The following is a 12,376-nucleotide window of genomic DNA, read 5'->3' as shown; positions in this document are numbered from 1 at the left end:
TCTTCAGAAACAGTGAAAAACTAAATCAGCAATACATTTGAGACTGTAATTATCCATGTATCTCCTACCATTATATAAAAAAATAGTTAGGAATTACCCAAAGGTGATATTTGAAATGGACAAAGTGCACAAGTTTGAGGGCTTCACACCAAGTATAATGGTCCTTCTCAAGAGAATCACAGAACAGTTAAGTGCTTGGCACAGGTAGTACTTAATAGCAGTTTGGTTGGCTTCACATCACTGAAACCAATGCAAAAATGAAATAGCTACTGAACAAACATCAGAAGAGTTTTCAGTTTTAGGATGTAAACATCTCTGTTCACAGCCATGGGAATTACACAGGGGAAGTAATTCCAGTATGGAGTTGATAAAACATAAGAAATAAAATTAACTGCTGATGAGTGGAAGTACACCAATTTTAAGTTTAGTTTCAAGAAGCCTCTTGGACTCAGGTAAGGTTCCTTGCTTTCTAAGCAATAATAACTGTGCATATTTGAGCTTGATTAAACACTGGCATGCAAAACCTATTATTTCTCTTGAGCTACAGAAAAGACTTGATTTTGGGGTTTCTCTCAGCTGGAGACTGAAATGTCTCCATCAGTCAGAAGATGAAATTAAATGGAAGCTTTGGTGACTACTCTGGCCAGACAGAGCACATCTATTAATGTTTCATCAGTCTACATCTTAGAACCCATCTAAATCTTTCGTAAGAGCTGTGTTTTCATTCCTGCCTTGGACATCATGGAATCATAGAATGGATTGGGCTGGGAGGGGTCTTAAAGATCATCTAGTTTCATGGGCAGGGACAAGTTAAGCAGCAATTATGCATGATTTACATATAAACAGCTAATAAATTACTACAAAGATAGCCAGTACTTGCTGACACTACTTGCATGTCTGTCATAGAGCTAACCTAATGCTATTTCTTGACTGAGCTTTTTTCCATTTCCCTTAAATTTCATATCCATTTAATGGGAGAAGGGAAGCAGTGTGAGGCCTAGAAACTGTATAAAGTCATTTGTAGTTACGTACCAATATGGACTAATCAGTGTGAAACAAAATTTTAATGAGTAAGGAGGATAAAAAGATGACCTTGAGGTACTGAGACATTTGAATTGAAAGTAAATTAGTAAATTAGGTTGGCATAGACCATTGCCCCTTTTCCTGCCCCTTTGAAAGGAAGTGGGTTGTCTGGGAAGGCTGTGTCTCCATTCTTGAAGGTTTTCAAGACATCACTGGCTAAAACATGGAGCAACCTGGTCTGACCTCAGAGCTGGCCTTGCTTTCAGCAGGTTAGATCAGATTCTTTCTCAGACCTCTTTCAGCCTCAAAGATTCTTTGAAACTATGGAAAAACAGCTGTTCATTTCAGAAAGCAGTGCTTTAATCAGACTCCTAAAACCTCTTGCTGGCACCTGGCAATGATTTCAGTCACAGATAAAAGACCTACAGCATATCAACTTTATACACGGCTGCTTTGTCAATGGATGACGCAATTGTGATGCTGTCATCTGCTTCCTGCTGTTACCAACAGGCAAATGTTACTGTCTTTGCTTCAGCAAGCCTTGGGACATAACTGCAAATCAGAGACTTGTAGGACCTGTAAAAATTTGGTTCCCTGATAATCAGGTACAAGAAACAAACTCTGGTTGGTTGGTTGATTTTGGATGACTGTCTTGCAGCTGGAATAGATTCTTTATCTTGGTGCACTACTTCCATGTTTGTTTTAAAAACTGTTGTGTATTATAGCTAGTGTATTCAAACATAAGGGACTAAAACTGGCTTCTAAATTAATTTATGATTCAAATTTTTGAGCATCTGATAGTTTTAATTTAGAAATCAAGCAGTGCGTTAGCATGCCAAAATACAGACTTAAAAACCCAGTTTCAGCTTGACATATACCAGAGGAGTATTGAGCTTTTAATATAATTTCATTTCAAAATAAAATATGGATGACTTAGTTACAATACTGTTTTACAGGATGGGGATATTCTCAGGTGGATGAGGCTGAGATTTTACCACCATTATTCCAGTGTTTGGGGTTTTTTTCCTTTTAGATGCTTTAAAAAGATTCACCAAGAAAACACAGGAGGATTTCTTGATCAATATCCTTAACTATTTAAATCTGATTTTAAACTTCAGTAGATCCAGTTCTATAGTGACATTGCTTTTGTGAGCATATGCATAACACTTAACATGAGTAAAATCTTCCTTCCTAAACAGGAGTGTTTTTGAAGTAAATCACTAATCTTTACTTGATTGTGTTACTCTTACTTTTACATCTGCAGTGAAATCTGACTTATTGTTACCTGTTCCACTTACAGTCTTACTTAAAAGAAGCAAGCATAGCATGAGAGTTTTAAATAAGCTTGAAGCTCTTTAGGGATGGGTTATTCCATCCAGAGGGTTAAAGCAGGGCACCCCATGAGACAGCACTCTGGGAATGCAAAACCAGGAGAAACAATGGAAAGAGTTACAATTATGGTTCTAAAAGTCAAGTGTAGCTTCTCTGATCCTGAGATTTTAATCCAAGCGCTGTGTCCATGATAAAGGGAAGAAAAACTCTTCTCCAGAAGTTAGGAAAATAACTGGCATAAGGCAGACTCCTGGTGATTCTGGGAAATGTGGGCTGTGCTCCTGTGGGATGAGACTGATGTCATGTAGCCCTGCAGTGCCCTGCAGACAGGAGCTCAGTTCATTCTGAATCCTCGTGTTTCTCAGATCATACACTGTGCAGGCTTTCAAGTACTTCCTGTATTTGCATAAATGACTCATTTATGTTCTGAAATTACGCTGTTTCCCCAAGAAAAAAAAAAATCTACCTGTTTACCTAAGACACTGTAACAGTAGAAAGGTTCCGCAAGGCAAAAGTTGAATGGTTTTGCTTCAACTATGCCAGCCTGTCCTTTCTGTGGGGTTGTCCGAGCTGCCTCATAAGCTGGGGCACTTCCCTGATCTTTGGCCTCTGGTTCATTCGAGGTTTGCTCTTCAGATTTGATGCAATTTTAACTTATGACACTGAGAAAAATCCCTCGTATTTATTTTTTTGCGTTAATAAAAATAATTGGAGTTCCACAGTCCAATAACAAGACCAGATGAGAGTGACGTATGGAACAATATACTCAGCTCATTGACTGATGCTACCACTCTTCAGGTTTCACTGTGATTCCCAGCTTAAATAAGAAAACAAAATGTAATGAAATACTCATCTTATAGGATTATAAATATGTACATGTTGTTTACTTTAGCACTTAAGAGCACTTCTCATTCATAGGAAATTCATGGTAGGACAAGATATCCCAATCTTCTGTGTATATTTTTTTCAAATACAACTTTTGTCTCATTTTAGTTTCAACCGGCATTCTTCCACCTCCATCAGCTACCAGTCAAAGCAGAGGTATAAAAATGTTTTGTGCAGCTACTCTACCTTAAAAGCACTTAACAAACCAGTTTATTGCTACTAGTAGGCATCTAGTGAAGCGATAACATAAAAATGATCTGCTTAAAAATATTTACTCTTTCTTTTTCTGACAACTAATAGTTTTCAAAGATGGTATTTAATTTGCTGCCTGTCACGTGCCATTGACTGCTACCGATAAATTCAATAAGGTTGCTTTCACTGCTTTTCGAGATGCCAGTGCTTCTTGATCCATTAAAGCATCTTTGATCCTTATGACATCTTTTTATTCTTTCTTAATTTCCTTCTTTCTTTCTAGTTTCTTTATTTTTGGTTCTTTTAATCACATGCTATTTCGTTTTCTTCTATCAGCAGAAATTCTGATGAATCTTTAACTTCACTAAACCCTTAGTGACGTAGTGTAACCATTTATTTCTCTTTGACAAGCCTTCTTATCTTCCTTACTGTATTTAATATGTTTCATGCACATGTAATAGGGTTCAGTGCTTCTTTTAATTTTGCTATGATTTTGGTACTATGAATGGGGTGGAGGGAGGGGGGGTGTTTTTGTTTTTTTCAGCTTCATTTCCCTGAACACAAGGAAATCTGTGGTATGGTTTTACTGTGATATTACATTTGGGAAACACTTGAATTTTGAATAACCATTTTTCTTCATGTATGTCTAAGTATTACTAATCTGGTTCAGACCTTCTTTATTTATTTTGTGCATTAAGAGAGATTCAGATGAGTCTTTCTAACCATTGGACCTGTGTACCTGGGAGTAGACTTTCCTGACTGGATGACATTTTCAGCTTAAGGCTCTATGACACGTTATTTTAAAATCTTTTAACCCACATTGTAAATATTGGGCACTGAGCTGTCTAGTTTACCCTGAAAAGCAGATTTTAAAACAAGGACAAGTCTTTAGATGGTGTGTTTAGCTGATGGCATTTTGAAAGCTGTGTGTGAAGCCAGTGTGCCCACAGTGTCTGTGTCCCTGTGCTATGGTAGGAGCAATGGCCTCTGTCCAGTGACCCCAAGCACAGTGCTGTCTTAGGCACCACAGAGGAGGTATCATCAGGAAATAGATGGTAAGAATGGAAAACAAAAAGGTTTGCTGTGCTTAAAACAGCTTTGGCAGTTACAAAATGACAGCACAGTTCACAACAGAATTTACAGTGAATACAAACCCACTAAAAGAGTTTATCTTGGAGAGTCCTGTTCACTCATGGTATAGTGGACCCAAATCCAGCCCTAAGCCCTAGACTAGGTACAGAAATAATTAGCTATAGCCATTGTAGCAATAGCTAAGTTTCTAGCTTTTGCTAAATAGACAAAATAAATTAGCCTGAGGCAGCAATGCTATGAAAACTAGATCTATAGTAGAAACATTGTCAGAGCAGCAAAAAGCCATGTTGTGAGGACAGGTCTATTTTGTTCAAAATTGAAAGTTTCCATCTCAGAATGTTTTTTACCTGTACTGGAAGACATCTGCTGGGTTTGCCATGTAAGATTATGAAGTGTTTTCTCCAGATGGCATCTCTTTCCACTGTTAAAGAAAGTAAAGTCAAGATGGACCAATAGTCTGGCAGAGCTTCTTTTCATATGCTGACAGATGTTTTCCTATAGACAAACCCACTATGGAAATAACTCCTAAACTGTCAGCACAAATACACAGGGATCTGGTTCATAGGGAGAGTGAAACTGAAGGGAAAAAGAAAGCAAAACTATGTTTTCAGGGTGAGTAAGAATGATGTTCTGTAGTGAGTAGGTTTTTCTTACTGCACATATCTCATTTTCTGTTGCTTCCCTTCTTTGTACTTCTTTATTCTCTCTTGCTTGCTTTGATTGTGATGCTCTTCTGCAGTCTGTGAAGCACAAACACTACAAACAGAATAATCCCAAGTAACTGGCAGATAGAAGAGGCCTATTTTTTAATGTGTTATTGTAATCAAACTGAGAATCACCATCTAAGCCATAAAATAGAGAAAAACTGCTTCTTACTGATGTTTGGAATCCTGAGCGAGTGTTTTTATTCTAAGAATGCAATGAAGTGCATCATAATATTACATATCATATGTTTTTTCTGTAGGGTGAATCTGAACATCAAGAAGATTAATGTAAATATTGGGTTCAGTCTAAATAGGGAAAAGAGTTTCAGAAAAAAATTTAAAGGTCACTACAATATTTTTAAAAGAGTATAACAGTACATAAACACTAATTAGCATTTGTAGTAATAGCAGTAATTGTGCTGGGCAAGTATATTTTAAAGTCCAGATATCCCTCATTGATTTATCTTAGACAAGACCAAGCCTTTTTGTTTGCAGAGGAACAGAAAACACAAACTTTGTATGCAGCTTTCTGAAGTCTGATCCCGTGTTAAACTGAGAGTTTCAAATTTGTCATATTCCCTCAGCAAGCTATTTTCTGTAACAGCAATCACAAACTTGCTATTAGTTAAAATCCTTATTTGACTAATTTTTCTTTCCAAAGAATTGTCCAAGCCTTCCTTAGCAATGCTAAAGACTGATGAATCTCACAGCATTCTTTCTGTAGTTCTCACAGAAGATTCCTCTTGGAGTTCCCTGGATGCTGCCAGATCTGTTACTTCATGATCAGAAACTTTTGCTGTTTTTAAAGTTGTTCACACCTACATTTTGCTTTTAGAAACACAACCCAGTCATATACACCAATGCCAGTTTCTGGAAGCTACAGTGAAAGTCCTGCTCCTTCTGCTGCTTCAAAAATGAGAGTTGTTACTACTGCCAGCATAAAGCCCTCTGTCTACCAGCCAGGTAAGGAACTTTCAAAGTACTGAAAAGATTTGGAAAAAAAATGCTCACACATTTCTTTTAGAAAAAGAAAATGTCAAGAGCACGCATTTTGGACACAGACATATCAGAAAATATTTATATACATGGAACTAAATGTTGCTAGTTTTGCCTCAGGTTGTTTGAAGATTAAGGATTACATTGTATTTGTATTCTGCTTCAGAGTTAAAACGTGGAACAGACAGAGGGAAAAATAAAAGCAAGGGAAAAGTCTAATAAAGAATGTGTAGCCTGATTTTTCAGAAGAAATACATTTGAAAAATAACACAGTGTATCCAATTAGGAGCCCAGTGACACCAGAGAATTGATAAAATAGCTAAAGAATGCACAGTTCAGGAAGGAGGTAAAATAAGTGGAGTTTGCTTGAGTAGGATATATTTTCAAAATAGATAAGATATATACTGAACTTCTCAAACTTAGGCTTATATTTGAAATGAAGAATGAGGTATTAAAGCACTTCATAATGCTGTTCAGTTTCCCAGAGATCTAATAACTGAAGGAATATATTTGGTTACTCATTCATTTGGAAAATACGCTCCTTGATATTATTTAAATTCCCTTGGTATTAACGTGTTACAAATGGACTGAACTTCTAAAACCATTGATGACCAACGTGTGAACCTTCAAACTGGATGAGTTAAATGAGGCAGCAATATAAATCTAAGTGTAGTTCTGTTTCAAATTAAGGTTTTTCTGATCTTGGCAAGAGAATTAAAAAGTTGATTTATATCTTTACAGTCAATTAAATATGAAAAGGCCAAGAATTCTAACAGTCTTAAACTCTGTCTTCTGTAATGTTCTATTTCTGGATCTACTGAAATTAAACAAACATAGGAATTTTAGTTAGACATGAAGCAGACAGACAAATCAATTGATCTTTATATTTGAGACATAAAGGTAGAAAAAGTCAAGTCAGAGCTCTTATGAGCTATATAAGGGTCTCAAAGTAAATAAACCTTCAGCTTCTCCTCATTTGCTTTTGGTTAGTGCATCAGTGTATACCATGTTCTCACTCAAGGCAAATGCTATTATTTTTGACTTGAAAAGATGATGACAGCAGGTTTATTTCTATAATGCAGAAGAGAGCAAACTGTGGCAAGTCAAAATACCTCCTGAATACACTGACTGATGTTAAGCCCTGTGCTCATTTGGGGAGGTATAAACTCCAGTTCAATATACAAACCTGCTGCAGAAATACATCTGCAGCTCTTTCCAGTCATTGGCTGGATCTGGTAAAGTCAAAGCTGGCTGTTAGATTCAACTTGGATTAAGAGCAAAGACTTTTGTTTTCTCCTGGGTTGGGTATCTTCTTTGCAATTCCTTACATTGCTGGTTTTCCTTTGCAATTCCTTATGTTGCTGCTTTTGAGCCTCATTGCCTCAATAAAGGCTTAAATAGTTGGCAGAGAAAGAAAAAGTCCCCCTTTACTGTTTAGAGTTTGAAATATCCAGTAAGGGATTCTAAAATACCTTCATAATTGAACCCTAAAGTGACTCAGGTACAAGAGAAACTCCAGACAGAGATTTTAGTGAAGATGTTTGGGTTTTGTTTTGGTACCTTTCTAAAGGGTTGTATATTTGATGTAGTAGCACTTCAGAGTGGTTTTGGAACCTGAGCTGGCCTCGAAGACAGTTGCAGTCCTGAGCAAATAGGAAATTGCTGCTTGGGAAGAAATGGCGGAAATGGCATTTCCTGTCACAGATGGGAAAATCAATAGTACTTAGAAACAAACCACCAAGATAGTTATAAAACTTCTCACCCAACTTTGTAATTGACTGGCTTCCCTTGGAAGTGTGGGGCAGAAACTTCCAGATTAATAAACAGGCTCATATATCAAATATAGAGACACCTGAATCAGTCACTGAGAGGATTTACAAGGCTATTTTAATCTGTCAGATTGAAAAAAAAACCAAACAAACTGAAACAAGTCTCAAAATGAAACTGCATTGTTGAGTATGTGGCTCACATGGAATTTATCACACAGTCTACACTTTCCCTTAGCTAACTCAGGTGGGAAATTTTCTGCTGCTAAAGATCTTTAGTTTTTTCCAATAGGGAAAGCTGTGAACTCTGAAATCTTCTCCCTAAATTTCATAACCCAATTTTTAAAAGGAGTGTAGACTTCTCTTCTGAACAAGGCCCACTAGATGGCAGAACATACCTGGGTATTCCTTTCCCGTAGGCTTTCCCAGACTAGGATAGCCTTTCACATATCCCAAGTAACTCCAACACCAGTTCTTTACCACGAAGTAACATGATACCTAAACGTCAGAAAGCAGATCTTTCCTTTTAAATCCCGAAGTCCATCTGGGCCTACTTGTGTATGCAAAATTGGTCAAACATAAAGGCCTGATCTACTCTTTTAGGAATTGGGAGAAAGATTCCCAAAGTTCTTAGTGAACTTTACATTGACTCCTAAGCATCTTCAATACTAAAACAGCAGCTTCCACACCATTATTTCATTTTTAGTTCCCCTGAGTAAGAATAGTGTCTCCCTGTAAAACATCATCTGTACCAGTATATGGGAAAACTTTGGGCTTCAAGGATGTGGCCACTAAGTGTAGAACAAACCAAATCAGTTGTGGTTGTTAATTTCATTTGTTACTGGAAATACTAAAGAATAGCACTTATGTGATCCACTAACAAAGGAAAAAAAAAGAAAAAATATTCTCACGGTGCAGGTCAGTGTGTGACCAAAGCATTTGAGACTGTAAATCTTTGCTTTAGTAAATGAGTAAAGTAATGTGCCTTTTTGTCTGGAGAGAAAATAACCATTGACCATACATGAAGAGCTGAGGGGGAGAATTCCAAATTCCTCAGAAGCAAGGAATTGGCTTGTTCCTATTGCTGTTAAGAGAGACCTCTTCTCCTGTCATTCTCTCAGGATAACAATAAGTCCTTTTGTTCTTTCCTGCTCTAAGAGAATGTGAGGGCTGAGAGGAACAAGGTGATAGAGGCTATGTTACTGAATTATTTGAAGTATTCATTTTTTAACAGTTATAGTCAACTCATACAATGCTGTTGTTTTGAGAATATATTCTCTGATATACTGAATCTCAGTACTTTTTTAGTACTTTTTTAGCAGCCCCTTTTTTTCTGCTGCATGTATGTTGGAAGACTTTTTGAAATACATAAACGTTCAAGGTGAATGCATATGGCAGTAGCTACTAAGACAAAATAGTTGTTCATATAAGCTTAGGGATGTAGTTCTAAGAAAATAAGATAGTTCCCTTTTAATAACAGTTGCTAAAATCTCAAAAGTAGTGAAATCTTTCTAATACATTGCAGTGGTACTATTTTGAAGCAATAGTAATTGCAGTTTGTTCACAGGGGGAAAATGTATTGTAATAAATCAAGCCTGTAAAATTAGATTATAACAGCTGAAAAGAGAACTCAGAGCAGAAGCAAACACCCAGCATTTGTCATTTTGCAATAATTCCTCTGGTACTTCTTTTTAGTAACTGGGGAAAAAAATCCTATTTTGTTGTTTTATTTTACTTTCCTTTATTCTGTTTCTTTATTTTACTGCAGCAAATAGAAAAGATAGGGTGAAAGAAGTAGCAGATAGAGAGAATGTAGTGAAGTAAGCTAGATGTCACCTTACTTAATTAGAGCACCTCATAGGTGGGAGCCTTTTGAACTCACCAATTAGAGATGAAATACTAACTTCTAGTTTTGCCTATCTTAATACCATAATACATAAATAGCAACAGCCTCAGGATCTAAAGAGATTGCATATAAACTCTGTTCTGAAATCTTTAAATACTGTTTACCATTTCCAAGTTAAAAAAAAAGCCTCAAGCTAAGGTGGGATACAGTTTTATGAAGCAGAAACATTGTTGATGTTGTACCATAAGAAATTTTTATCAAGAAAATGCACTAGATTCAACTCTGACCTCAATAAAAAGGTCCCAAGGATGATCACAGTGGGTTGATATATATGCATTTTAAGCACCTGCAAACTGCCAATAATCAGTGTAAGTTATTATGTGTCAGGGTGTGGGTTAAGGGACGGGTGTTAAGTCGAACATAATCTTCTCACCACTTAATTATTCAGAAAGATCCATGTTACATTCAGAATCCTCTTGGCTGAAATACCTTTCTACCTGCAAGCCCCTTAAACCTGTGCATGTTGTATTTGGTCATTTTCTTGGTGCTGGGATCTGCTGTGCAGAATGTTTGCCTAGACTGCTGGAGAACTGGCTTCTGTTCCCAAATCCGTGCTCTCTCATTTGGGCAAAACACTTCAACTCTCCAGGCTTCTTTTCAATCATTCACTTTGTTTTCCTTGCAAAGGGAAACTGCTTTTAGTGCTCCTGTACTTGGCAAAGTGAGCCTGTTTCTTGGGCAGTAACTTCAGTCCTACATAATGCAAGATCTGACGTTTTGAAAAGAGCAGGGCAGTGGGAAAACTTGTCGGTATGTGCAGGCCCTGGTTCCTGCTTATTTTAATGCGATAAAGCTCCACCCAAGATTAGAGCCTGGTGCACACAAACACCGAGACAGACTGCACTGAAGGTTTTATGTGCTAGTCAAAGGGTGGAAGAGAGAAAGGATGATACTCTGTTTTACACACAGGAACTGAGGCGCAGAGACACTTTGCTTTGCTCAAAGTTATACAGGAAGTTTGCGGCAGAGCCAAGAACCGAACTGAGATCAGTCATAACCGCAAGTCTGGCCTTCCTCTAAGTGCTGTTGGCTTTATCTTGCTGGTCATGTGAGCTGAGTTGGCTCCCTCAGTATTGCTTCCAGTGCTCTCTATCTCTGTGTTCCTTGTGGGAGCCTGTTTTTCTTCAAAAACCTAGGAATAAGCCTACAAATGATAGATAACAGTGAAATCTGTAAAAAATGTTGTGTTTTAATTAATATAGTGAGATCAAAAGTTAAGCATAACTTATTGAAATTCTCGAGAATTCCGTCTAAAACTTTACTGTATTACCTGGCTTTTCTATTTTTAACCTGTCTTGAACAGAATATACGTCAGTCTTTGAAATTATCACAGAATTGTCATATCCATTCCTACTAGAAAATGAAGAGATGATCTTGACAATGGTCTCCATAAAATCTGTAAAAGCCAGTAGGCAGTGATTTCTGTAATGCATGTGGATTAAAAGTCAGTGATTGTGCTGGTACCTTTGGCTTTAGCCCAGAATAAATGAGCAACAGTGGGACAGGCCATAATTAAGTATCATCTGAAGCTTTTATTGTATGTGTGTCATGGAGTACCCTCTGGTAAATGTTGCTGTATTGACATTAGAAGAAAAAGACTTTAAAATCCTTCTTGGTTTCTTTTGGGATACTTAAAACAGCGCCAGCACCAGTTCATTCCTACACCCCTGCCAACACGGAGCCTGCGAGTCGCCCTCCCTGGGTAACAGATGACTCCTTTTCCCAGAAATTTGCACCTGGAAAATCCACCACCACTGTCACAAAGCACATCCTACCAAGGGGTGCTCCAGTGCCACCTCCTGCCTCAATTTCTGCTTACCCGTCTCCAGTTTCAACTTCTTCCCAGCCCCCTGCATTAGCCCGGGGAACAGTTCAGAGGGCGGAGCGTTTTCCAGCCAGCAGCCGAACTCCCCTCTGTGGGCACTGTAACAGCATCATTCGGTAAGGTCATGGGCCTTTGAAGAGGGATGAAGCAGGAAAAAAAGTATTACAGAGACTGGTTATTGTACATTAATGTACAGTACCAGAGCCTAAGACTCTGTTAAATTACCCAGCAGGGATGTCTGTTGTCTGCTTCATTAATTTAACATCTCCAGAGCTCATTTTGTTGTTGTGTGGTTCACTTTTTATCACTGCAAAGTTATACATGCTAATTGTTTGGCTCTTGGATGCTGCAGCAAATCACTGCTTGTTTTTAAACAGGTTTCTGATCCTAAGGTAATCCTTTGAAGGAGGTTCATGCAACTTCATTGGGAGAGTTGGGGGGCTGGGGGCAGAGGGATTGTGGAGGGAAAAGGAACAAGGCATCATTTTGGAACAGCAGCCAAATGTAATTGTTGCTTTTGTGTCTGGAGAAAGATAATGCCTATACTCTATTACCAGTGATTCATAGCATGCCTCTCCCTTCTCCTCTCCCAATTCATTCTGCTGGACCAGTGCCTACTGTTAGCCTGTGCACTGCTATCCAACTTCAGGTAATC

The 12,376-nt window shown here is 37.8% G+C and overlaps 1 protein-coding gene across 12 annotated transcripts in view; it reads left to right on the top strand.

The window, feature by feature from the left end:
• LDB3 (LIM domain binding 3) overlaps positions 1–12,376 on the top strand; it is a 116,286-nt gene that overhangs the window by 93,519 nt on the left and 10,391 nt on the right. For 8 of the 12 annotated variants that reach the window (XM_048311939.1, XM_048311938.1, XM_048311949.1 and 5 more), the window contains 2 exons: positions 6,064–6,191; positions 11,537–11,837. In XM_048311939.1, the coding sequence (XP_048167896.1) occupies positions 6,064–6,191; positions 11,537–11,837 (429 nt within the window). Of the gene's footprint in view, positions 1–3,348; positions 3,397–6,063; positions 6,192–11,536; positions 11,838–12,376 lie in introns of all 12 variants that reach the window. The other 4 variants (XM_048311951.1, XM_048311945.1, XM_048311941.1 and 1 more) reach the window with 1 other exon arrangement.

This window comes from Corvus hawaiiensis, chromosome 8 (assembly GCF_020740725.1).
Source record: "Corvus hawaiiensis isolate bCorHaw1 chromosome 8, bCorHaw1.pri.cur, whole genome shotgun sequence".
Taxonomy (NCBI): Eukaryota; Metazoa; Chordata; class Aves; order Passeriformes; family Corvidae; genus Corvus; species Corvus hawaiiensis.
This window is presented reverse-complemented; position numbering and strand designations above follow the sequence as displayed.